Source organism: Epinephelus fuscoguttatus, linkage group LG24 (assembly GCF_011397635.1).
Source record: "Epinephelus fuscoguttatus linkage group LG24, E.fuscoguttatus.final_Chr_v1".
NCBI lineage: Eukaryota > Metazoa > Chordata > Actinopteri > Perciformes > Serranidae > Epinephelus > Epinephelus fuscoguttatus.
This window is the reverse complement of record NC_064775.1, coordinates 2,400,001-2,424,384: the sequence shown is the minus strand read 5'-3', so window position 1 is coordinate 2,424,384 and position 24,384 is coordinate 2,400,001. Positions and strand designations below refer to the sequence as shown.

Sequence of the window (24,384 nt, the reverse complement as noted above, 5' to 3'; positions counted from 1 at the left end):
TTGTTGTTTTGTGTCTCTTTGTTGTTGTTTTGTGTCTCTTTGTGGTCCTTTTGTCTCTTTGTTGTTGTTTTGTGTCTCTTTGTAGTTGTTTTGCGTCTCTGTGGTTCTTTTGTCTCTTTGCTGTTGCTTTGTGTCTCTTTGTTGTTGTTTTGTGTCTCTTTGTGGTTCTTTTGTCTCTTTGTTGTTGTTTTGTGTCTCTTTGTTGTTGTTCTGTGTCTCTTTGTAGTTGTTTTGCGTCTCTTTGTGGTTTTTTTTGTCTCTTTGTGGTTGTTTTGTGTCTCTTTGTGGTGCTTTTGTCTCTTTGTTGTTGTTTTGTGTCTCTTTAAGGTTATTTTGTATCTCTTTGAAGTTGCCTTGTGTCTCTTTGAGGTTGTTTTGTGTCTCTTTGTGGTTGTTTTGTGTCTCTGTTGTTGTTTTGTTGTCTCTTTGTGGTGCTTTTGTCTCTTTGTTGTTGTTGTTTTGTGTCTCCTTGTTGTTTTGTGTCTCTTTGTAGTCATTTTGAGTCTTTGAGGTCGTTGTGTGTTCATTGGGAGGGTACATTTGTGTCATATTTGGTCATTGTTTGTCTCTTTGTTGTTGTTTTGTGTGTCCTTGAGTAAGAGAAGCAGAGAGAGATATGTGATATGTGGGGGTAGAGAGAGAGAATAAGGGAGTAGATGAAGGGGAGGAGGTAGGAAAGGAGAAAAGGAAGGTGACAGAGAGAGGGAGAGACACAGGGAGGAGGGGGTAAAAAGCGAGGGAGGGGGTAACTACAAATAGCCGGGGGCAGTAAGTTCTTCCTCAGTGCTCCCCTCTGCTGCAGCCCTCATTAGCCTCTCTGTGTCTTCCAACATGACCTCCTACAGCTCCTCCGCTCAGTCCGCCTCCTCCTACCGCCGCCACTTCGGCCACGGCACTTACGCCTCGCCCTCCCTCAACCGCTCGCTGCTGGGCCACAGTGGCGGCGGTGGCGCGGGCCATGTCTCCTCCAGGGTCTATGAGGTGACCCGGACCAGCTCCACGCCGGCCTACCGGGTCTCCTCCAGCTACTACAGCAAGCCCCTGATGACCTCCCGGGCTTCCGTCGGCCGCTCCTACGCCGGCATGGGCGAGACGCTGGACTTCAGCCTGGCCGACGCCCTCAACCAGGAGTTCCTGACCACGCGGACCAACGAGAAGGCGGAGCTGCAGCACCTGAACGACCGCTTCGCCAGCTACATCGAGAAGGTCCGCTTCCTGGAGCAGCAGAACCAGGCGCTGGCGGTGGAGGTGGAGCGGCTGCGCGGCCGCGAGCCCACGCGCATCGCCGACCTGTACGAGGAGGAGATGAGCGAGCTGAGGAGGCAGGTGGAGATCCTGACCAATCAGAGGTCGCGCATAGAGGTGGAGCGGGACAACCTGGCCGACGACCTGGACAAGCTCAAACTCAGGTGGGAGGGGCGACACGGCATGTGTGTGTGTCTCTTTAAGAGGAGGTGGATGAACGTGTGGATGGAGAGGTGGATGAATGTGTGGATGGAGAGGTGGATGAACGCTGGATGTAACCAGTCGTGTGTGAGCTGAGTGAGTCTCAGCTGTTTGTTGTGGAAACAGGAAGTATTTTTAAATCCTGTCTTTAAAGGAGCATGTCACTGTCTCTACATGTCTCTACATGTCTCTACACGTCTCTACACGTCTCTACATGTCTCTACATGTGTAATTTACATCACAGTTAAAGAGTCTGCTGCCTCAGTAAACTTATATCACAGTGTTGATGTTGAATGATGAGCAGACCTTGAGGACACGGGCGGATCAGGAGACAGTGGGGCCCCGGGCACAGATATACAAAGGGCCCCCCACCTCTCCTACATGCTGGTCTCACCTCTTTGTTGGTGGTAGTGGGGGTTTTTTTCTGGAGACAAACTTGTGTCATTTTTGGTCGTTTTGTGTCCCTTTGTAGTTGTTTTGTGTCTCTCAGGTCATTTGGGGAGTAATTTTGTGTCTTTTTGTTCCTCTTTGAGGAGGTTTGCAATATGTTAGTTCAGTTGTGTCTTTTAGGGTCTTTTGTGTGTCTTTGGGGTCATTTTGTCTCTTTAAGGGAATTTAGTGTCTCTGGGTCATTTTGTGTCTCTTTGGGGTCATTTTGTGTCTTTTAGGGTCTTTTGTGTCTCTTTGGGGTCATTTTGTCTCTTTAAGGGAATTTAGTGTCTCTTTGGGGTCATTTTGTCTCTTTAAGGGAATTTAGTGTCTCTGGGTCATTTTGTGTCTCTTTGGGGTCATTTTGTGTCTTTTAGGGTCTTTTGTGTCTCTTTGGGGTCATTTTGTCTCTTTAAGGGAATTTAGTGTCTCTTTTGGATCATTTAGTGTCTCTTTGGGTCATTTTGTGTCTTTTAGGGTCTTTTGTGTCTCTTTGAGGTCATTTCGTGTCTCTTTGGGGTCATTTTGTCTTTAAGGGAATTTAGTGTCTCTTTGGGTCATTTTGTGTCTCTTTTGGATCATTATCTGTCTCTTTTGGATCATTTAGTGTCTCTTTGAGTTCATTTTGTGTCTCTGTGAGGTCATTTTGTGACTCTTTGGGATCATTTTGTCTTTTAGGGTCATTTTGTGTCTCTTTGGGGTCATTTTGTGACTCTTTGGGATCATTTTGTGTCTTTTAGGGTCATTTTGTGTCTCTCTGAGGTCATTTTGTGACTCTTTGGGATCGTTTTGTGTCTTTTAGGGTCATTTTGTGTCTCTTTTGGATCAGTTTGTGTCTCTTTGAGGTCATTTTGTGACTCTTTGGGATCGTTTTGTGTCTTTTAGGGTCATTTTGTGTCTCTTTTGGATCAGTTTGTGTCTCTTTGAGGTCATTTTGTGTCTCTTTGAGGTCATTTTGTGACTCTTTGGGATCGTTTTGTGTCTTTTAGGGTCATTTTGTGTCTCTTTGGGGTCATTTTGTGACTTTTTGGGATCGTTTTGTCTTTTAGGGTCATTTTGTGTCTCTCTGAGGTCAGTTAGTGTCTCTTCGGGGTCATTTTGTGTCTTTGTGGTTACTTAGTGTGTTAGGGGCAATTTTGTGTCTTATTTTGAGTTATTTTGTCCTCTTTGAGGTGGTATTGTGTCTCTTGTCATCGTTCTGTGTCTTTTCTGGTCCTTGGTGTCTCTTTGAGGTCACTTTGTATTTTTCCTTTAAGTAACTTTGCACCTTTGTGTTCATGTTGTGTCTCTTCTTGTTCGGTATGTGTTAGTTTGAGTGATATTTTGCAGGTGAAGGCCAGGCGGGCCCCTGACACTCTGGGCTCCTGTTCAGTAATCCATCCATGCTTCATTGTTTCGTCATGATGCAGGAAGTTTGACTTTTTTATGATGAACACAGTTTCACACAGTGTCTTCAGCCTGTTTCTTGGGAGAGTTTGCAAACTGGTTTAGGTCCTAATTTTGGAGTTTGCGTCCAGCTGTCGCTCATCATGAAAAAGAGCTTAAAAATAATTTGCACATCACAGACAGAAGATTGAGGATGAGTCACTGTTGATGCAGCGACAACAAACAACAGAAGTTTAACTCGCTCACTGACTCAGCGACTGAACAACACGCTTCATACAGAGTTTATTTCGGGACGGACGGCGAGAGAAGGGACCAGAGGAGCATCACAGCTACCTGACATATAAACCTCAGACTGAGGACGAGAGGCAGAATGTGAAACACACGTTACAGTGACGTGTTTGAGTGTGTGACAGCAGGAGTGTGGAGGTGTTGGGCTGCTGCATAACGATGGAGGAGACTCCTACGAACACTGAGCATTAGATAGAGCATTAATGTGACATTACAGATGTGAGGTGTGTGTGTGTGTGTGTGTGTGTGTGTGTGTGTGTGTGTGTGTGTGTGTGAGCGAGACGCTGAATCCCAGCTGGCCTCATCAGCCCAACTCCAAAAACAGAAATGTCAGTGACAACAACACAAAGTCAAACAGTCTGTTTCTGATCTGGAATAATCTCTGGGACGCTTCATTGTAAAGATGATGGATGACTGTGTGTGTGTGTGTGTGTGTGTGTGTGAGTGTGTTTCCGTCCAAGCCTGACCAAAGTTAGAGCTCATCACACACACACACACACACACACACACACACACGGTGTTGACACTGCCGTCTTCTATAAAAGGAGAGGAAAGAGCTGCCACATATCTGCAGCAGCTCTGACGCTCTGTCCTTCCTCCGTCTCTCTCTGCGTTTACATTAACTGCCACTTTCACACAGAGCTGCTGCAGCTCACACTAAAGGTCCTTACAGGGATTTAAGGGGTTTTCACTCTGAGCGAAATAAAAACAAAGCTTTTATCTGGGGTTTTGTTGCTGTCAGAGGCTGTTCTTTATTCTGGAACATGAACAGACTCTGAATGTCCAGGCTGAATAAATGAAAAATAAATAAATAAATAAATAAATAAATAAATAATTAGGACCTGTCCATAGACAAGGCAATAAATGCCCCAAAAATTATCTTAAAAATGTATTTAATTAATAATATAATTATATATATATATATATATATATATATATACATATATATTTAATAATATTAAAAAATGATAATTGGGACTTGTTTATAATAAAGATGATACAAGTAAAATAACAATAAAGTAAAATAAAATAAGATAAATATTTTAAAATGTATTTATTTATTTTTCAAGGGAATCAGGACCAGTTTATATTAAAGGCAAAAAAACAGCGTCTTTATTTTCTTTTATTTATTTATTTTAATTTATTTATGTATTTTTTGTTTAAAGATAATTAGGACCTGTTTATCATAAGGGCAATAAAAGCCCCACAAAAATTATCTTTACAATAACTAAATAAAATAAAAAATAAGGCAATAAAAATACCTATATATATATATATATATATATATATATATATATATATAGGATCTAGGGTAATTAGGATCCGTTTACATTAAATATGTTATCAGGACCGAACATTTCTATTCTTCTTTTTTGGTCTGTGACTGGATTTAATTAATTTAACAAATGAGAAGTGGGACTGGTTTATAATACAGATGATACAAGTAAAATGAACAAATAAATAAATACATACATAAAAAATTAAAAATATTTTGAAATTTATTTATTTATTTATTCTTAAGGGAATCAGGACCAGTTTATATTAAAGGCAAAAAAACAGCGTCTTTATTTTCTTTTATTTATTTATTTTAATTTATTTATGTATTTTTTGTTTAAAGATAATTAGGACCTGTTTATCATAAGGGCAATAAAAGCCCCACAAAAATTATCTTTACAATAACTAAATAAAATAAAAAATAAGGCAATAAAAATACCTATATATATATATATATATATATATATATATATATATATATATAGGATCTAGGGTAATTAGGATCCGTTTACATTAAATATATTATCAGGACCTAACATTTCTATTCTTCTTTTTTTGTCTGTGAATGTATTTAATTAATTTAACAAATGATAATTGGGACTGGTTTATAATACAGATGATACAAGTAAAATGAACAAATAAATAAATACATACATAAAAAATTAAAAATATTTTGAAATTTATTTATTTATTTATTCTTAAGGGAATCAGGACCAGTTTATATGAAAGGCAAATATTCCTCTTTTTTTTCTCGTTATATAATTTTTATTCTTTATCATAAAGGTAATAAAAGCCCCACAAAAACATCTTTACAATAAATTAATGAATAAATAAATAAGGTAATTGGACCTGCTAAAACAAAGGCAATAAAAGCCCCCAAAAATTATCTTAAAAATGTATTTAATTAATTTAAGAAATGATAATTGGGACTGGTTTATGATAAAGATGATACAAGTAAATAAATAAATAAATAAAATATTTTGAAATGTATCTATTTATTTATTCTTAAGGCAAACATGTCTCATTTTTATTTTCATTTTTTTGTATTTATATAATTTTTATTCTTTATCATAAAGGTAATAAAAGCCCCACAAAAATATCTTTACATTAAAAAAAAGAAAATGAAAAAAAAGAAAATTAGTTAATTAGGACCAGTTTATAAAAAAAAAGGCAATTAAAAAACCTAAAAAATTATACAGCTGAGTATTTTTTAGACTCAGCATATTTAAATTTGACGACCTCTGGGTCAATAAAACTATTTTCTAACAATCCTCTTGAAATGTTCGTGGACAGTGATGATGTCATTGTGTGTCATCACCTCCTCCAGACTCCAGGAAGAGATCCTCCAAAAAGAGGAAGCAGAGAACAACCTGGCTGCGTTCAGGGCGGTGAGTCCTCCAGGCCTTACTGTGTGTACAAGTATCTATAAGTGCTCCGGTTCTTCCCTCACGTTAACATGAGGTCACTGGTTTGACCTCTGACCTCTGACCTGTTGACTGAACTGTGTGCTGTGAAACCATCCCTGACTGTCCAACCTGTCACAGGACGTGGACGCTGCCACTCTGGCCCGTCTGGACCTGGAGAGACGCATCGAGACGCTGCAGGAGGAGATCGCCTTCCTCAAGAAGATCCATGAAGAGGTTCGCTCCTCCTCCTCCTCCTCCTCCTCCTCTTCCTCTTCCTCTTCCTCTGTCTCTGTGTCTCTGATCATTTTCAGCTGCAATAAGCACAAATATTATAATCTATCAGTCATGTTGGGGCACAGATTTTTGATTTGAGGGAATTTGTTGAGTAATTTGAGGCTACATGTTCCTGATGTGCAGCTACACAACGATCTGAGAGATTGTTTTGATTTGTTCCTGTGTGTCTGTTAGCATCTGTTGCTAGGTGTGTCTCTATGTGTGTGTGTGTGTGTATAAAATTATACAGCTGTGTGTGTTTGTACAGCATATTTAAATTGTGACGACCTCTATCAATAAAACTATTTTCTAACAATCCTTTAGAAATGTGTGATGATAGTGGGTTTAGATGCTGGTGTCAGGTGACACAGGATGAACTCACACACACACACACACACACACACACACACACACTGCTGGGAGGTGACGCCTGGGTCAAAGTGTCTCATGGCCAAGGGTGGATGATGAGACGATAGGGCCCCTGGGCACAGACAAGGGCCCCACCACCTCTCCTACACAGGAGCAAGAGACTCACTCTTGGTGGTAGTTTTGCATCTTTATTATTGTTGTTTTGTGTCTCCCAGATGTCCCTTTGTGCGTTTGTAGATAATTTTGTGTCTTTTTTTATAATTTTGTGTCTTTTCTTTTGATAATTTCGTGTCTTTTTTAGGGATTTTTTGTCTTTTTTAAGGTAATTTTGCATCTTTTTTGATAATTTTGTGCCTTTTTTTGATAATTTTGTGTCTTTTTTTGACAATTTTGTCTTTTTAGATAATTTTGTGTCTTTTTTGATAATTTTGTGTCTTTTCTTTAGATAATTTCATGTCTTTTTTAGGGATTTTTTTGTCTTTTTTTTAGGTAATTTTGCATCTTTTTTGATAATTTTGTGCCTTTTTTTGATAATTTTGTGTCTTTTATTGACAATTTTGTGTCTTTTTAGATAATTTTGTGTCTTTTTTGATAATTTTGTGTCTTTTCTTTAGATAATTTCGTGTCTTTTTTAGGGATTTTTTATCTTTTTTAGGTAATTTTGCATCTTTTTTGATAATTTTGTGCCTTTTTTTGACAATTTTGTGTCTTTTTAGATAATTTTGTGTCTTTTCTTTAGATAATTTCATGTCTTTTTTAGGGATTTTTTTTTGTCTTTTTTAGGTAATTTTGCATCTTTTTTGATAATTTTGTGCCTTTTTTTGATAATTTTGTGTCTTTTTTTTGACAATTTTGTGTCTTTTTTTGATAATTTTGTGTCTTTTTAGATAATTTTGTGTCTTTTTTGATAATTTTGTGTCTTTTCTTTAGATAATTTCATGTCTTTTTTTGGGATTTTTTTTTGTCTTTTTTAGGTAATTTTGCATCTTTTTTGATAATTTTGTGTCTTTTTTTGACAATTTTGTCTTTTTAGATAATTTTGTGTCTTTTTTGATAATTTTGTGTCTTTTCTTTAGATAATTTCGTGTCTTTTTTAGGGATTTTTTGTCTTTTTTAGGTAATTTTGCATCTTTTTTTGATAATTTTGTGCCTTTTTTAGATAATTTTGTGTCTTTTTTTGACAATTTTGTCTTTTTAGATAATTTTGTGTCTTTTTTGATAATTTTGTGTCTTTTCTTTAGATAATTTCGTGTCTTTTTTAGGAATTTTTTTGTCTTTTTTCGGTAATTTTGCATCTTTTTTGATAATTTTGTGTCTTTTTAGATAATTTTGTGTCTTTTTTGATAATTTTGTGTCTTTTCTTTAGATAATTTCGTGTCTTTTTTGATAATTTTGTGTCTTTTCTTTAGATAATTTCGTGTCTTTTTTAGGGATTTTTTATCTTTTTTAGGTAATTTTGCATCTTTTTTGATAATTTTGTGCCTTTTTTTGACAATTTTGTGTCTTTTTAGATAATTTTGTGTCTTTTCTTTAGATAATTTCATGTCTTTTTTAGGGTTTTTTTTGTCTTTTTTAGGTAATTTTGCATCTTTTTTGATAATTTTGTGCCTTTTTTTGATAATTTTGTGTCTTTTTTTGACAATTTTGTGTCTTTTTTTGATAATTTTGTGTCTTATTAGATAATTTTGTGTCTTTTTTGATAATTTTGTGTCTTTTCTTTAGATAATTTCATGTCTTTTTTTGGGATTTTTTTGTCTTTTTTAGGTAATTTTGCATCTTTTTTGATAATTTTGTGTCTTTTTTTGACAATTTTGTCTTTTTAGATAATTTTGTGTCTTTTTTGATAATTTTGTGTCTTTTCTTTAGATAATTTTGTGTCTTTTTTAGGGATTTTTTTTGTCTTTTTTAGGTAATTTTGCATCTTTTTTGATAATTTTGTGTCTTTTTAGATAATCTTGTGTCTTTTTAGGTAATTTTGAGCGACATTTTGCAGGTGAGGGCCTCGGGGGCCGCGGGCACTTTGGGACGCTGGGCCTGTGCCTGGCAGGCCTGTTTCATAATCCATCCATGCCCGTGGCCGCTGGGTCCTGGAATAGTGTTGCTGTATCAAAGAAGACTTCAGACTAAAGACTGAGACGTTAAACTGATTCAGAAGATGTTTACTGAGAAGTGAGAAGTCTCATTTTCACATTGACTTCTGTTTGCACCCAGTGGAGATGATTGCTGCTCCCAGTCCCACTTGGACACACACACACACACACACACACACACACACACACACACTCTGTATGCAGACCTAATCCCTTTAATCTCCTCTGTGCTCTATAGACAAATGTACACAAAATCAACCACCCAAACACCCGAGCCACCTCTCTAACCTGACCTTCCTCTCTCCTCCTCCTCCTCCTGCAGGAGATCCGTGAGCTGCAGATGCAGATGCAGGAGAGTCAGGTGCAGATCCAGATGGACATGTCCAAGCCCGACCTGACGGCAGCTCTGCGAGACATCAGAGCTCAGTACGAGGGCATCGCCGCCAAGAACATCGCCGAGGCTGAGGACTGGTACAAGTCAAAGGTGAGAAGGAGGTGGTCATCATTACACCATGCTGAGAAATGGAAATAGACGAGTGTTTGTCTTTAACTTGTCACTCTGGAGTAAATGACGTTGCACAGTGTGATGTCTGTAGAATAACTTCTTTTATGGCACATGCCCAGGGGAAAACAGAAACGGGTCACTTAAAGACACCCCTGTTTGGGGGATGAAAAAGCCACTAGAAACACAGTAACAGGTCACCGTAAACACCTTCATTTTGGGGCTGAAAAGCTGCTGGAAAAACAGTGACAGATCCCTAAATATGTTGCCCATGTTTGGGGACTAAAAACACCAACATTTGGGGGATGCAAAGCCACTGGAAAAACAGCCACAGGTCCTTAAAAATTACTCATGTTTTGAGGGCTAAGAAGCCGCAAGAAAACACGGCAATGGTTTGTGAAAAAGCATCCATGTTTTTGCGCTAAAAAGCTGCTGGAAATACAGTGACAGGTTCCTAAATACACCAACATTTGAGGGCTAATAAGCCACTAGAAACACAGTAACAGGTCACCGTAAACACCTTCATTTTGGGGCTGAAAAGCTGCTGGAAAAACAGTGACAGATCCCTAAATATGTTGCCCATGTTTGGGGACTAAAAACACCAACATTTGGGGGGTGCAAAGCCGCTGGAAACACAGCCACGGCTCCTTAAAAATTACTCACATTTTGGAGCTTAAAAGCAGCTTGAAAAACAGCCACAGGTCACTAAAAAACAGCCACGTTTTGAGGGCTAAAAAGCCGCAAGAAAACACAGCAATGGTTCGTGAAAAAACATCCATGTTTTTGGGCTGATGAGGCGCTGGAAAAACGGGCTCCTAAATACACCCACATTCAGGGGCTAAAAAGCTGCTGGAAACATAGTGACAAGTCCCTAAAAATCACGTATGTCTGGGGACCGACAAGCGGCTAGAAATACAGCGACAGGTCTTGAACTGTGGTCTGCAGCTTGGCAGGCGTCTCCCTTAGGTGTCACGCCATCCACCATCCCCTCCACCTCCTGATGACCAAGTCAGCTCAGATACTACGTCACTTTAGAAACGTTGACACGACACATATGAAACGTGCAAACGTATTCGTGGCTGCAGAAACACACAATGGCAACATTTTCTTACAGTGACAGGCTGTATTGGCAGCACCAATAGCATCGGTGTGACCTTTGACCTTTGTCTCTGCAGGTGTCCGACCTGAACCAGGCAGTGAGTAAAAACAACGAGGCGCTGAAGCAGGCCCGGCAGGAGACCATGGAGTTCAGGCACCAGATCCAGTCCTACACCTGCGAGATCGACTCGCTCAAAGGCACCGTACGTCTCACACACACACACACACGCTATACCTCTGTCCGAGCGCTGTCTCACCTCAGACCTGTCTCTCTGAGTCCAGAATGAGTCCCTGATGAGGCAGATGAGGGACATGGAGGACCGCCACGGACGCGAGGCCAGCGGCTTCCAGGACACCATCGCCCGGCTGGAGGCGGAGATCGCCAACATGAAGGACGAGATGGCGCGCCACCTCCGCGAGTACCAGGACCTGCTCAACGTCAAGATGGCGCTGGATGTGGAGATCGCCACCTACAGGAAGCTGCTGGAAGGCGAGGAGAGCAGGTGACGCTGGAGCCCAGAAGACAAGATTAAACTTTATATTCTGATTTGGTTTCAGGAGACTTGTTGTGCTTATAATGTCTGTAAAAGAGTTTTAATGTTAAATTATGTTATTTAAATAATTTACAAAATAAAATAAATTAATTACAGAACTATAAGTTAAGATTAAATATATTATTCATTACTTTAGTTTCTGTGTTTGCAGGATCACTTTGCCTGTGCAGAGCTACTCCACCCTGAGCTTCAGAGGTACAAACACACCTGCTGTGACCTCAACTCACCACTAGAGGGCGCACATCTCTGTAACCAGCACAGCAGCTGAGAGTCTGAGCTGACCCACAATGCAGTTCACCTGCAGATGGAGCTTTCACACCTGATTTATGACACACACATGAACAATATAAGAAAATATCACTGGCTATTTTAAGAGAAGTTTTTTTTATTATTATCTAATTGATTTATATTTGTTTTAGACAGATGATTAAACCTCTGCAGGCTGATCTTCTGATCTTCTGTCATGGTGATGATACTTTCTTGGTGTTTCAACAGAGACCAGCCCTGAGCACCCGCAGCGCTCCGCTGAGATGCATTCAAAGAAAACTGTCCTCATCAAGACCATCGAGACCCGTGATGGAGAGGTAAAGACACAGCAGGAAATAAGGACATGACATTTAAAAAATCCTTCTTTTCATCCCTTTTTTCTGTCGTTATAAACATATATAAAGTAAAGTGCCTCGAAAGAATAATCTGTTATGTGACAAACAGCTCGCCATCTTTTCTGTTTCTTCTATCATCGACAAAACAAATGGAAAAAATCCACAAAATTAACCTTGTGAGGAAAATCTGTGGTAAAAAAATCTAAAATAAAAACTTTGAAGGACTCAGTGTGGATCGACACGTGCAGGGCCGTAGCCATGGAGTCGACATTAGGGGGGACCAAATCTGGAGGTTCAACACTGTTTAGCCAAATATTATTTATTTCCACAATTAGCCCATAGTAACCTTTTCATGCATGTCTTAAAGGTGCTGTATGTAAGAATGTGGCCAAAATGGTTACTGCACTCAAATTCAAAATACTGCCGCGAGTCGTGTCCGCCCCCCCCCTACAGATTCGAGGTTGCTGGACAGCGGCACGCTGGAGACTGATTTGTTTGCTCACGGGCGGCTGCTGTAGCAGGGCCGTGTCGCCGCGTCCTTGATCTTCAGTTTTCCAGCGTACCGTTCGAGCAAGTCCGGCTTCTCTGCTGCTAACGCTGCTGCTGGGACACAGCTGAGGAGACTGCTAATGCTATGTACTGGGACACTGCTGATGCTGCTTGCCGTGCTGCGCAACAGGCCAAAACACAAATTCAAAACATAAACATGATTTGCAGAATATTCTTGCTGTACTATTGTTGTCAGTGAGATCAGTATGTTATATGAACATTTTTCCTTAGTGTCTGTGACATATTAGGAGGATTTGCTTTAGACTTCTTACATATAGCTCCTTTAAATGAGGTGTTATTATTGGTATGTCACTAAACTAACTACGGGTCCTCAAATACAGCCACAGGTCGCTAAAAAGAGTCATGTCTGGGGATGAAAACGCTGCTAGAAACACAGTGACAGGTCCCTTAAAATCACCCATGTTTGGGAGCATAAGATCTGCGAGAAAAACAGCCACAGGCCACTAAAAAACACCTATGTTTGGAGGGCTCGGAAGCCACAGGATGAACAGTGTTGGGTCGCTATAAACACCCATGACGAGAAATCACCTACATTTGGGGGCTGAAAAGCCGCTGGAAACACTGGGACAGATCCCTAAAATGCACCAATGTCTAGGAGCTAAAAGGCTGCTGGAAAAACAGCAACAGGTCGCTAAAAAGCACCTAAATTATTAGGGCTAATAAGCCGCAGGAAAAACAGTGTTGGTTCGCAAAAAAAACACCCACATTTAAGAATCACCTTTATTTTGGGGCTGAAAAGTTGCTGGAAACACAGTGACAGGTCCCTAAAAATCACCCATGTTTAGGAGCTTAAAAGATGGTAGAAAAACAGCTACAGGTCGCTAAAAAAACACCCACTCCGTCTCACACTCCATCACCTCCGCACAGAGCGACAGTGGGTTAAACACAAGCTGAACTCTCACTCGTGACCTTTGACCTCAACAAAACAGAATCAGTTTTCTAACTGAAAGATTAACGAGCTGTCAGCACGCCACCGTGACGTGTGTTCATGTTGCTCAGGAGGCACTCGTGTTGCTTCCAGGAAAACACACCTACACACACACACCTACACACACACACACACACACACACACACACACACACACACATGTAGCGACAGGTTCAGCCCCAGACTGCCATCCACACATCCGGTCCCACCCGGGTGGAAACACGCTACACCTGCAGCCTCCTGGGAAAACACACATCACAGGCGTGCTGGGACACGTCGCGGCCGCTCTTGTTCTGTTTTCAACAACAGGCCTTGTGTCTCGTCGTCACGTGCAGCTCTGCTGGAGGACGGGAGTCACTTCTGTTTGTGTGAGTCTCTAAAAACAAGTCGTCCAACAGAAATCAACTTTAAAAAAATATTCTGGATATTAGAGAGACACAAGCTGCTCACTGAGTAAATATTTTGTGAAAACAGAGTTGAGGTAGTTGTAATATTTGATTTTCTCTCTAATCGCCAAGCCTGAAAACAAATGATCTGATAAATAAATTAATAAATGCATTTTGGAGAAAAAATATAAAAAAAAAACAATAAATAAATTAAATAATAAATTAATAAATAAAAATAAAATAAATACACATTAACTGAAAAATTGATTAAAAAAAATAAATGTCTTGATGAATAAATTTAAAACAAATAAAACATAAATTCAAAATAAATACATTAATTGAAAAATTAATAAAAAATAAACTACAAAATGAATCAATTAATTAATAAAATACAAACAAAAAAATTTAAAAAATGAAATGAAAATAATTGAAAATTAACTACAAAATTAAATTAAAAAATTGAAAATTAATTACAAAAATAATAATTATTTAAAATTAATTACAAAATAAAAAAATAATTTTTTAAAAAATTAATTACAAAAAATAAATGTCTTGAATACATTTACAAATGCATAGACACATTTCAAAATAAATTAAAAAAACAACAAAAAGAATTAAAAAATGATATGAATGATGATGAAAAATAATTCAAATAATTAATTTAAATACCTAAATAAAATAAACAAGAGAATTAATACAAAGGTGAATAAAGAAGCAAATTAAAACAAAATCATGAATCTATGTCACATTTTATTCATTAATTAATACCAACATATTTTTCATTTTTATTTTGGTACCTTACCAGCATATTCATTTATTATTTATTTATAATTTTGGCAGCTCTCGTCCTCCACATTGGCTGCACCAGAATAAAAAATATATAAATTTAGATATACTTCTGTCTGGTAGATTTTGTCTTTTATAGTTTTTGCAGTTTACTTTTACAGAGTTAAATACTTAAAAATCATCTCATCAAACGTTGTTTCTCTCCTTCATTTTTTATACACTGAGAAACCCAACTGAACATGAACGTCACAAACACAATAAAACACGTGCCGACCCTCACACACACTGTCTCTTTATCTCTCTGTTTTCATATCTCTGAACGTCGTCTCACTGTTTGTGTTTCTGCCCTCCAGGTCGTCAGCGAGTCGACGCAGCACCAGCAGGACATCATGTAACCATCTGCAGAGGAGACGAAGAAACAAGAAACAACAACACATCTGCCCGAGTCTGAGTCAGACAGATGAAGAAAAGATGCGCAAATAAAACTAAAAGTAAAAAGACTTGAGTCGTGATTATGGCCTGTACTGTGCTGGTGTTAAAGCTCATATGTGAATTTGAAGCAGGGTGGTGTTTCATTGACTTTATCAGGGTTTATTTCTCTCTGCTTTGTGGTGTGTTTTAGCCAAAAGCAACGTATATGTGCAGCAAACACAACCCAGTCACCAGGAAACAATGTTGGCACTGTACGTTTCTGCACACCATGAATACCTTTGCACGTTTCATATGTATCACATCAGTGTTTTTAAAGTGACGTAGTATGTGAGCTGACCGTCATCAGGAGGTGGAGGGGATGGTGGATGGTGTGACACCTGCCAAGATGCAGACCACTGTTCAAGACCAACAAACAACATCATCGGGTGTGATTTGGTGCCACTGCTGTGTTTCCAGCAGATTTTCAGGCACCAAATGTGGGTGTTTAGAAGCGACCCATCATCTGTATTTCCAGCAATGATGATGCCTCGAAAAGCAGCAGAATTTTACCCAGACATCGCCACATTACTGGCCTCATAGTGCCTCAAAAAGCATTCATTTTTAGCTGCATTTCCAGCTGGGATAGTGCCACGAAAAGATGTTGTTTTATACCAAAACATTTCTGTGTTTCCAGTGGGACTAGTACCACAAAATGTAGTTGCTTTTTCATGAGACATACCTGCATTTCCAGCGAAGCTACAAAACAGTAGCTATTTTTTACCTAAACATCACTACTGTCACGAAAAGCGGGTGTTTCTTAACAAGACACAGCTGCATTTCCAGCAGGGATATTGCCAAAAAGATGATTGTTTTTTTTTTTTTTTTTACATAAACATTACTGTGTTTCCAGCAGGAATAGTGCCACAAAAAGCAACAGTTTTTTTTACCAAGACATCACCACATTACTGGCAGGGATAGTGCCTCAAACAGCATTTATTTTTAACTGAAACACTGCTGCATTTCCAGCTGGGATAGTGGTACGAGAAATGGTTGTTTTTTTTAACAAGACATAGCTGTATTTCCAGCAAGGATGGTGGCACAAAAAGCAGTTGTTTTTTACTGAGGCATCATTACATTTCTAGCGGGTATTGTGCCTCCAAAAGCTGTTGTTTTATACTGAAACATTTCTGTGTTTCCAGTGGGGCCAGTACCATGAAATGTGGTTGCTTTTTAATGAGACATACCTGCATTTCCAGCGGAGATCTTGCTACAAAACAGTGGCTATTTTTTACCTAAACATCACTAGTGTCACGAAAAGCGGTTGTTTCTTAACAAGACATAGCTGCATTTCCAGCAGGGATATTGCCAAAAAGATGATTGTTTTTTTACCTAAACATAACTGTGTTTCCAGCGGGAATAGTGCCACAGAAAGACGTTGCTTTTCACCCAGACATTGCTACATTACTGGCAGGGATAGTGCCACAAAAAGGGTTTGTTATCTACTGAGACACTGCTGCTGTATTTCAAATCAAAACATGATCTTTTCATGACATTACTAGCTGGAATTGCGCCTTGAAAAGTGTATGCCTTTTACGGAAACACTGCTGCGTTTCCTGCTGGAGTACTGCCACAAATAGTGGTTGTTTTTTAACCCAGACGTAAACATTGCTGCTTTTCTCGCAGAAATTGTGTCCTCAAATTCAGGTGTTTTAAGCCAAAACATGATTTTTTCCAAACAATAACCAAATGATTTTTGTACCTAAACATAACCACACATCAACCACAGCGTTGTTGAAACAGAAGGTTGCGATATAATAATGTGCAAATGTATCTATGGTTTGCAGAAATGCCAACATTTCTCAACAAAAGCACCATCATTACGGTGGAGGTGGGTCAAGAAGGTCTCGACAACAGATAAAAGATGGAGATTTTTTTGCGGTCTAGTGGCAAAATATTAAAATCACAACATGCAAAACAGCATATTTGCATCTGAAAGAGGCCACAAAGTGTAAAAGCATTTCAGACAGCTTGCTAAATAAAATATTCTGGTGCTGCATTCACTTCCTGCTCTGCAATCTAACTTAAATATCACAGACGTGCTGTTGTTTCACATCAACTGAGCTAATTTGCTTTCGCATCCCATTTTTTTTAACCACTTCAGTTGTGCAGATCGCTTTACTCCCACTCTGAACATGCACTGCTGCCTTTTTCAAATTGTGTTATGATTCTGCTTCTGGTTTCTTCCTCAAGGTCAGAGTCACTTTTTTGTGCAATCAGGAGCTCTGAGGAGGATGAAGTGAACTGTATGTGCGAGTGCTTATCAGTGAGGGGACGCAGAGAGGACAGATAACAAGGAGGAGATGGAGGGGGAGATTACAGGGTGTCTGGAGATGAAGGCAGAGATAGGAGGCTGTGTGAGGTAGAGAGGAGGAGGAGGAGGAGGAGGAGGAGAAGGAGGGATATTCTCTTGTGATTTTCAAATATTATTTGCTAATAAAAGTAAAGTGTATTTCATGTTTCAGCTGCTTGATGTCTGCATGTCCTTGAGCGAACAGACGACTCACACAGATGGATGGTGTACAGGCCCATAGGAACACATGCTTTAATAATCATAGTCATAATTCAATCTTTTAAAAAAAGCATGGAGTTACTGGCCTACAGTGATGACATTGCACTCTCCTTTACGCAACAGCTCCAGAAATAAATAAATCAGCAAATAAATACATCCCACTGGAAAAGAACAATTAAATTAGAGTCCTAAGAAAAAGAAAAAAAAACAGTTTAAATGAAATGATAAAATGGTAAAAATAAGAAAAGAAAGAAAGTTAATAAGTGCTGTGTTTTATGTACAAATTTCACATCGATGCACATGGAAGGGGCGGAGGGTGTTTGATGGGAGCCAAAACGAAGCCACGCAGGGCGGAGTGGGGACGGGACGGGACGGAGGGGTGAGATCATGCATTGTCCGTTTCCAACGGATGAATAAAAACATACATTCCCCCCCTGCCCCCACCCCCCCGCACATTTGTTTGCTTTTCCTTTAAAAAAGGTAAAGACAGTAACAAAGTATTCACATTTTCACTGGTGACAGAAACGTTATGTCGTCCCAAAGAAAGAAAATCAATGCACATAATGGAAGAAGTTGTTGGTCTAAGTACAAGTTGGTATGGCCACGAGTCCGAGTCTTTCATCCGCACGCTCCGAGCCTTGTTTACACTGACGTCTCAGCCTGGAGTCACTGTTTTAATATCAATAAACTATTAGCATTTTGATTACACACATCTACAGAGCCCCAGAAGTTCCTCAAGTTATTATCATGTGGGAACAAGTCATCATGTACACACTTGTTCCCTCAAGATAACAACTTGTTCTCTCTAGATTTTAACTTTTATCTTGTACACACAAGTTATTATCTCGAGGGAACAAGTTACTAATATGTGGGAACAGTTCGTCTTTAAAGCACAAGATGACCTTTATCTTGTATGAACCAATAACTATCTTGTAAAAACAAGCTATCACTCTGAGGGAACATGTGATTATTTGAGGGAACAAGTTATTACCTTGTGCATACATGTTATTATTGTGTGGGAACAAGTTATCTTGTGCACACAAGATAGTAACTTTTATTATATGGGAAAATGATTATCTTGTGGGAACAAGCTATCTTGCACGCACTTGTTCCCACTAGGAATAACTTAATGTTGTGGGAACAAGTTATATCGCAAGAACAAGTCATCTCATGCGCGCAAGTTATTATCTTGTGAGAACAACTCATCTTGTGCACAAGTTATTATTTTAAAGGAAAAAGTAATTATCTTGTGGGAACCAGCAATTGTCTTGTAGGAACAAATTACTATCTCGTGGGAACAAGTAATTATCTTGTGGGAACAAGTTATCTTGTGTGCACAAGATAATAACTTTTATCTTGTGGGAAAAGTTATTATCTTGAGAGAACAAATTGTTATCATGTGGGAACAAGTTATCACTTGTTCCCACAAGAAAATAACTTTTATCTTGCGGAAAAAGTTATTTTCTTGTGGGAACGAGTTATCTTGCATTTTTTCCTGAAGGTAATAACTTGTTCCCACTTGATATTAACGTTCATCTTGTGTGCACAAATTATTACCTTGTGGGTTAAAAGTTATTACCATGTTACAAGTTATCTTGTGCGCACTGTTCCCTCAATAATAACTTACTTACTTAGTTGTTCCCACTAGATAATAACTTTTATGTTGTGGGAACAAGTTATCATCATGTGGGGGGAAAGTTTTATTGTGTGCACTTGTTCCCTCAAGATAATATCGTATTCCCACTGAATAACTTATGTTTTGTGAACAAGTTATTATCTTGTGGGAACAAATGCACACAATAAAACTTTTTCCCCACATGATGATAACTTGTTCCCACAGCATAAAAGTTATTATCGAGTGGGAACAAGTTATCTTGTACACACTTTTCCTGAAGATAATAACTTGTTCCCACTCGATAATAACTTTTATGCTGTGGGAACAAGTTACATTGAGCACACAAGTTTTTACCTTGAGGGAACAAGTCATTACTTTGTATGCACAAGATATCAACATTTTAAAACTTTAACTTTAACAAGCCAAATATCTTGTGAGCTCAGAATTAAAAATTTAATCTTCTGGGACTTCAGGGGCTCCGTACAAATCTGATCATCCCGGAGAAGATTTTAAACTTTCACCTGCTTCTTCTGCTCGTTTTATAACGGCTCAGATTTTGATTGCTCCGCAGCAGGAAACAGGAAGAAAGTGAAACATAACTTTCACTATCACTTCTCGGCTCAGCAGCATAAATAATCTCTTGGAGGACGAACAGTTTGCGCTGCAGCAGGGACGACACTCAGGTTGTTAAATAATCAGATTGTTGTTTCCTTTTTTCTGCGTTGTGTGAAACCTCAGATGAGGTGCCAGTGTAAACGCGGCTCTCTTGCTGTCGGCTTAAAGCAAATCCTCCTCGTATGTCCAGGCATCTGTTAAGACAAGAAGCCAACTCCACTCCAACAAGATCTTTTTTTTTTACCCTGCTTGTTGTAGCTCCATGGCTGAGAAATCCTTCTGTGATCACATTTAATGCAAAAACAAGCCATCGATGGGAGATCTGCCAGTAACCCCCCTCCTGTTGCTGAGTGGTACAGTCCACAGAGGGGCAAGGCACCCATTTAAACAGATTCCCCGGCCGTCAGAGAGCAGTTTGACGCTTGAAGATCGTCCAGCACCAAGGGTGACGAAGGGTTCCCCCCTTTAAACATTAAAGACGTCTCTCCCCGTTTCAGGGACGGTTGTTGTAGTCCGCATGGCACAGAAAGAAATAAAAGATCCCGGCTTGCATTTAAGGGCCCTTACTTCCCTTTAGAGATGATCTTTGTTGGACTTTTAAGATGCCTACAGGCTGAGGAACGAGTTCCTTCTGCACCATGAGTTGAAAATCGGCGGCAGCGGTAGAAACCAGGGTTGATTTTGATTTTTGGGTTTGAACCTGAGGCGGGTTTGCGCTGAAACTGAGATCCCTGATGTGGTTTGACTGGAGACGGTGACAAACAGGCCGGGGTCGGGTACAGCGGGCTGCTCTGGGTTTCCACGTCGACCCTGGAGATTGTAGCTGCAGTGTGTGTTTGTGTGAGTGCGTGCATGTGTTTGTGCATTTGAAAGACAGTGAAAAGAGGTCGAGCCTCTGCACCACACTGACGGAGCCTTATGATCCAAAATTTAATTAGTAAAAGGGTTAAACGTGATTTGCATTGTGGGTAAATCCAGCCCTAGATATATTTCATCCTCTTAGGGGCGTGGCTGAACCCAGATTATGTTTAAACCCTTTGCATTGAAACCCAGTGGCGTTTTGTTCTAGCACAGGTGTGGTTCCACCCAGGTGGAGTAGTGATTGCAGAGTCACGCATCTCTCAGGTGGCGTGGTGTGTTCAGGCCTCTGGGAGGTGAAGGAGTGTTCAGACACGCAACGCAGGGGCCGCAGCTCCGGTGAGGGGCGTCGTGGAGCCGCAGTCGTAGCCAACGTCCACCACGGTGTGGGGGCCGCCGACCAGCCGGCTCGGGATGGGCTGCGCCTGGACCTGCCGGTCTCGGAAACTCTGGATGTAGCTCTGGATGGTGCAGAGAGAGGAAAGGCATTCAAAGAAACATGAACAAATGGGAGTAGATAACAAAACATGAAGAGAAATGCCAAGTTAAGCAGCAGCTGAGATATCGGACAGGGTGGGTCTTCGAAGTCCAATATCATTTTTGCGCTGGGTGACATCAGTGTGTAGGTATTGCAACAACATCCCAGGAAATCTGTATAACCCATCATTCAAGGCCCACGATCAAGTTTATTAGACGACTATGGCTGTTTTTGGCCATTTGGAGGCGCTAGACCAGACCCAATGGATCCATACTGTCAGTCGGAGCCTAGAGTGTCACTATAGCCTGTTTCCACCAAACGCTTTCGGTGTGGTACCTTTAGAACCAGAAGTAACCCTTCAGACATGGTTCCTCGACTGTCTGTGTGGAAACACTAAACAGACCGAGGGTCTAGGAACCATGTCTGAAGGGTTACTGTTGGTTCCAAAGGTACCACACCGAAAGTGTTTGGTGGAAACACTGAAAACCTACCGACTGGTAGGAGGCCCCTGGGGCAGACCCAGAACACACCGGCTGGGTTACATATCTGGCCTGGGAACACCTTGGAGTTGTCTGGGGACCTTTGTTTGTCTGCAGCCCCTGCAACCCGACCCCGGATCAGCGGATGAAAATGGATGGATGGATTTCCTGCAGCTATTACGGTTAAATTCAAGCGCAATTCTGGTGACATACTGCGTTTGCACGGCACGAAAGGTACGGTAACATAAGGTGATGACAGAGAAGACAGAAGCCTTAGCTTTCTGCTGTAAAAAGAATGACTGCGCTATCTATAAGTTTCAAAACCCGACACAACGATACAAAGAAACGACCAATCACATTGCAGGAAGTATAAAAAAGACAAACAACACAACCACAGATAAGGAAAATGAGTTCCTCACTGGTGAGAGGACGTCCGTGTCGTAGCGGCGGATAGGGTTGGGTTTGCGGCGGTAGGCGGGCTCAGTGTGAAGCTGCTTGGCCTGGTGGTGATGGTGGGAGGAGCCGTGCTGCTGCTTCTTCTTCTTCTTGTTGCGATAGCGATCGTCCCGCTGACGAATCCGCATCACCTGCATCCTCCTCTGCTGCCGGCTGATGATCACTGAGGAGAAGAGGGAGGTCCGTGAGGAGGAGCCTTGTTTTCCTCCATCAAAGCTTCAGACAGACGTTAGCTAGCGTATGCTAATAGAACTGTAAAGGTTTTGGTGTAGCTGAAGGTGGAGCTAGACACATAGCTACTTGCTTTAACTAGACACCAAAGTCTTATCAGTTCATTCCTGAGTGCAAGTGAACGTTTGTGCCACATTAAAGAAATTTCCTCAAGGTGCTCTCGAGATATCATTTTCACAAGAATGCAATGAACGAGGTCACAGTAACCTTGATGTTTGTGCCAGATTTAGAGAAATTATCTTCCCGAGATGTCACGTTCACGAAATGAGATGGACACAAAGTCACAGTGACTTTGCTGTTTGACCACCAAAATCAAATCAATTCACATTTAGTCTAAGTAGATGTTTGGGCCTTATTTTACGAAATTTATCCAGTGTTCTTTAGAGGCTGTATTCATGAGAATGCGACAAACGAGGTCACAGTGACCTTGACCTGGGTCACACACAGTTACTTGTTTAATAGACATCAAATTTTAATTAGTTCATTCTTGAGTTCCAGGTGAACGTTTGTGCCAAATTTAAAGAAATTCCCTCAAGGTGTTCCTGACCCGTCACATTCAAGAAATGAGACAGATGCCACGTCACAGTGACCTTAACCTTTGACCACCAAATTCTAATCCATTGATTTGTGAGTCCAAGTGGACGTTTGTGCCAAAATTGAGGAAATTCCTTCACCGCCTTCTTCGTGTTCATGGGAATGAGACAACGCAAGGTGACAGTGACTTGACCTTTGGCCACCAAAATCAAATCAGTTCATCCTTGAATGGAAGTCGATGTTTGTGCCAAATTTAACGAAATTCCCTACAGGTGTACTAATAGTTTTAGAGACCTGTCCTCACCCTTGGTATGGGAGTATCCTTCAGCAGTCACCTTCCACTGGACCATGACACCCAGCAGGGTGAGGGCAGGCCACACCCCGAGCACCACCCACGTCAGCCAGCACACAGGCTTCCCAGGCACCGCTTTCATCCGCTCATACATGTACAGCACGAGGGCGAAGAGCTCCACGAAGTAGTCTAACGCCACAGTGATGACCGCTGCGCCGAACACCGCCGTGGACAGCGTGGTAAAGAGACGCTGCCACTGCAGGGTGAGCACGGCGAACAGCATGCCCAGGCCAAGCAGCACGCCCAGGGGCACCCAGACGGAGCGCGGCGGGCTGTTGGAAAGCTCCTCCATGCCCACCAGGGTGGCCACGGCTACCAGCAGGCCCAGCAGCAGGCCCACCATGAAGAGGCCCACGCTGCGAACCAGCATGGTGACCAGGCCGCAGAGCGTGCCGATGCCGAGGCCGATGCCCACCGAGGCCTCCACGCTCAGCTGGGTGTCCAGAACGCGCTCCTTGTAGCAGAGCATAAAGATGACGACGGAGCCGAACATCAGGCCCGTCAGGAACATCACCGCTTTGAAGCAGCGATAGCCTGAAATACGCAGAGGAAAAACACGTTAACAGCGCCGTGACTTGGCGAGCAAATCAATCACATCGATCAGGACTCACCGAAGAAGCAGTAAATGATGCCGAAGAGGCAGCACATGGAGCAGACCACGGAGGGCACCACCTTGTAGCGCCCGGCGATGTCCTCGCAGCCATCCAGCCGTTCGTGGCTCAGCTCCTGGTTGGGCTGAGCCAGCAGCATCTCCAGGGGGGTCGTCATGGTGAGCAGGAGGACAGAGGAGGAAGAGGGGGGTGGAGGAGGAGAGGAGATCAGGTGGGAGGCGAGGGACAGGGGAGGCTAGGGAGCACCACACAGCCGCATGGTTTCACCTGTGGAGGGAGGGCAGGAGAGAGGAGACGGTTAGACGAAGCTACAAAAGAGAGGAGGAGGAGGAGCGATGAAGAGGATCATATGTTTTATACACTGATTTATGAACAGACAGGAACCTTCACTCACCTTCATCTAAACACTTTCTGCAGGCTATGGCACGAACAGCTGTCGTTTGTAGTTTACTTTCACTAGAGTTAATGAGCATATGTTAATATCAAGATAAGACGTAGCGTGACACTTGTCGGGTCATTTGGTGCGTTCAAGGACACTCTGACAAACAAGTATCCAGTTTCACCCTTAGATTTCACGCTCTTCCTTCATAATGCTACAAAAACAAAACAAAAAGACAAACAGTTGTTTTCACGGATGCTCGAAGGCTTCGTTCACATTACAAGCAAATGTGGCCCAAATTTTATTTTGTTTTAGTGTGGACACATACATCTGATATTTCAGTTTAGTGTGGACACAAAAATCTGTTTTTTGTCAGAGTAGTGTGGACCAGAAATCTCTGTGTGTGTG

At 41.0% G+C, this 24,384-nt stretch overlaps 2 protein-coding genes across 5 annotated transcripts in view; one reads left to right on the top strand and one right to left on the bottom strand.

Annotated features, from left to right (window-relative positions):
* Positions 1-774: 774 nt before the first annotated feature.
* Positions 775-14,947, top strand: desmb (desmin b). Its single transcript, XM_049570084.1, has 9 exons — positions 775-1,409; positions 6,152-6,212; positions 6,369-6,464; positions 9,285-9,446; positions 10,640-10,765; positions 10,845-11,065; positions 11,268-11,311; positions 11,612-11,700; positions 14,742-14,947. Exons 1-9 carry the CDS (start codon positions 832-834, stop codon positions 14,781-14,783), a joined length of 1,419 nt encoding a protein of 472 aa, XP_049426041.1. The 5' UTR covers positions 775-831; the 3' UTR covers positions 14,784-14,947.
* Positions 14,948-17,046: 2,099 nt separating this feature from the next.
* The window catches only part of tmem198b (transmembrane protein 198b), a 37,439-nt gene continuing 30,101 nt past the window's right edge, over positions 17,047-24,384 (bottom strand). For all 4 annotated transcript variants that reach the window (XM_049570104.1, XM_049570102.1, XM_049570106.1 and 1 more), the window contains exons 2-5: positions 23,598-23,864; positions 22,939-23,520; positions 21,833-22,032; positions 17,047-20,917 (exon numbers count right to left, since the gene is read on the bottom strand). In XM_049570104.1, the coding sequence (XP_049426061.1) occupies positions 20,765-20,917; positions 21,833-22,032; positions 22,939-23,520; positions 23,598-23,754 (1,092 nt within the window). In that variant the 5' untranslated portion in view covers positions 23,755-23,864 and the 3' untranslated portion in view covers positions 17,047-20,764. The remainder of the gene's footprint in view (positions 20,918-21,832; positions 22,033-22,938; positions 23,521-23,597; positions 23,865-24,384) is intronic.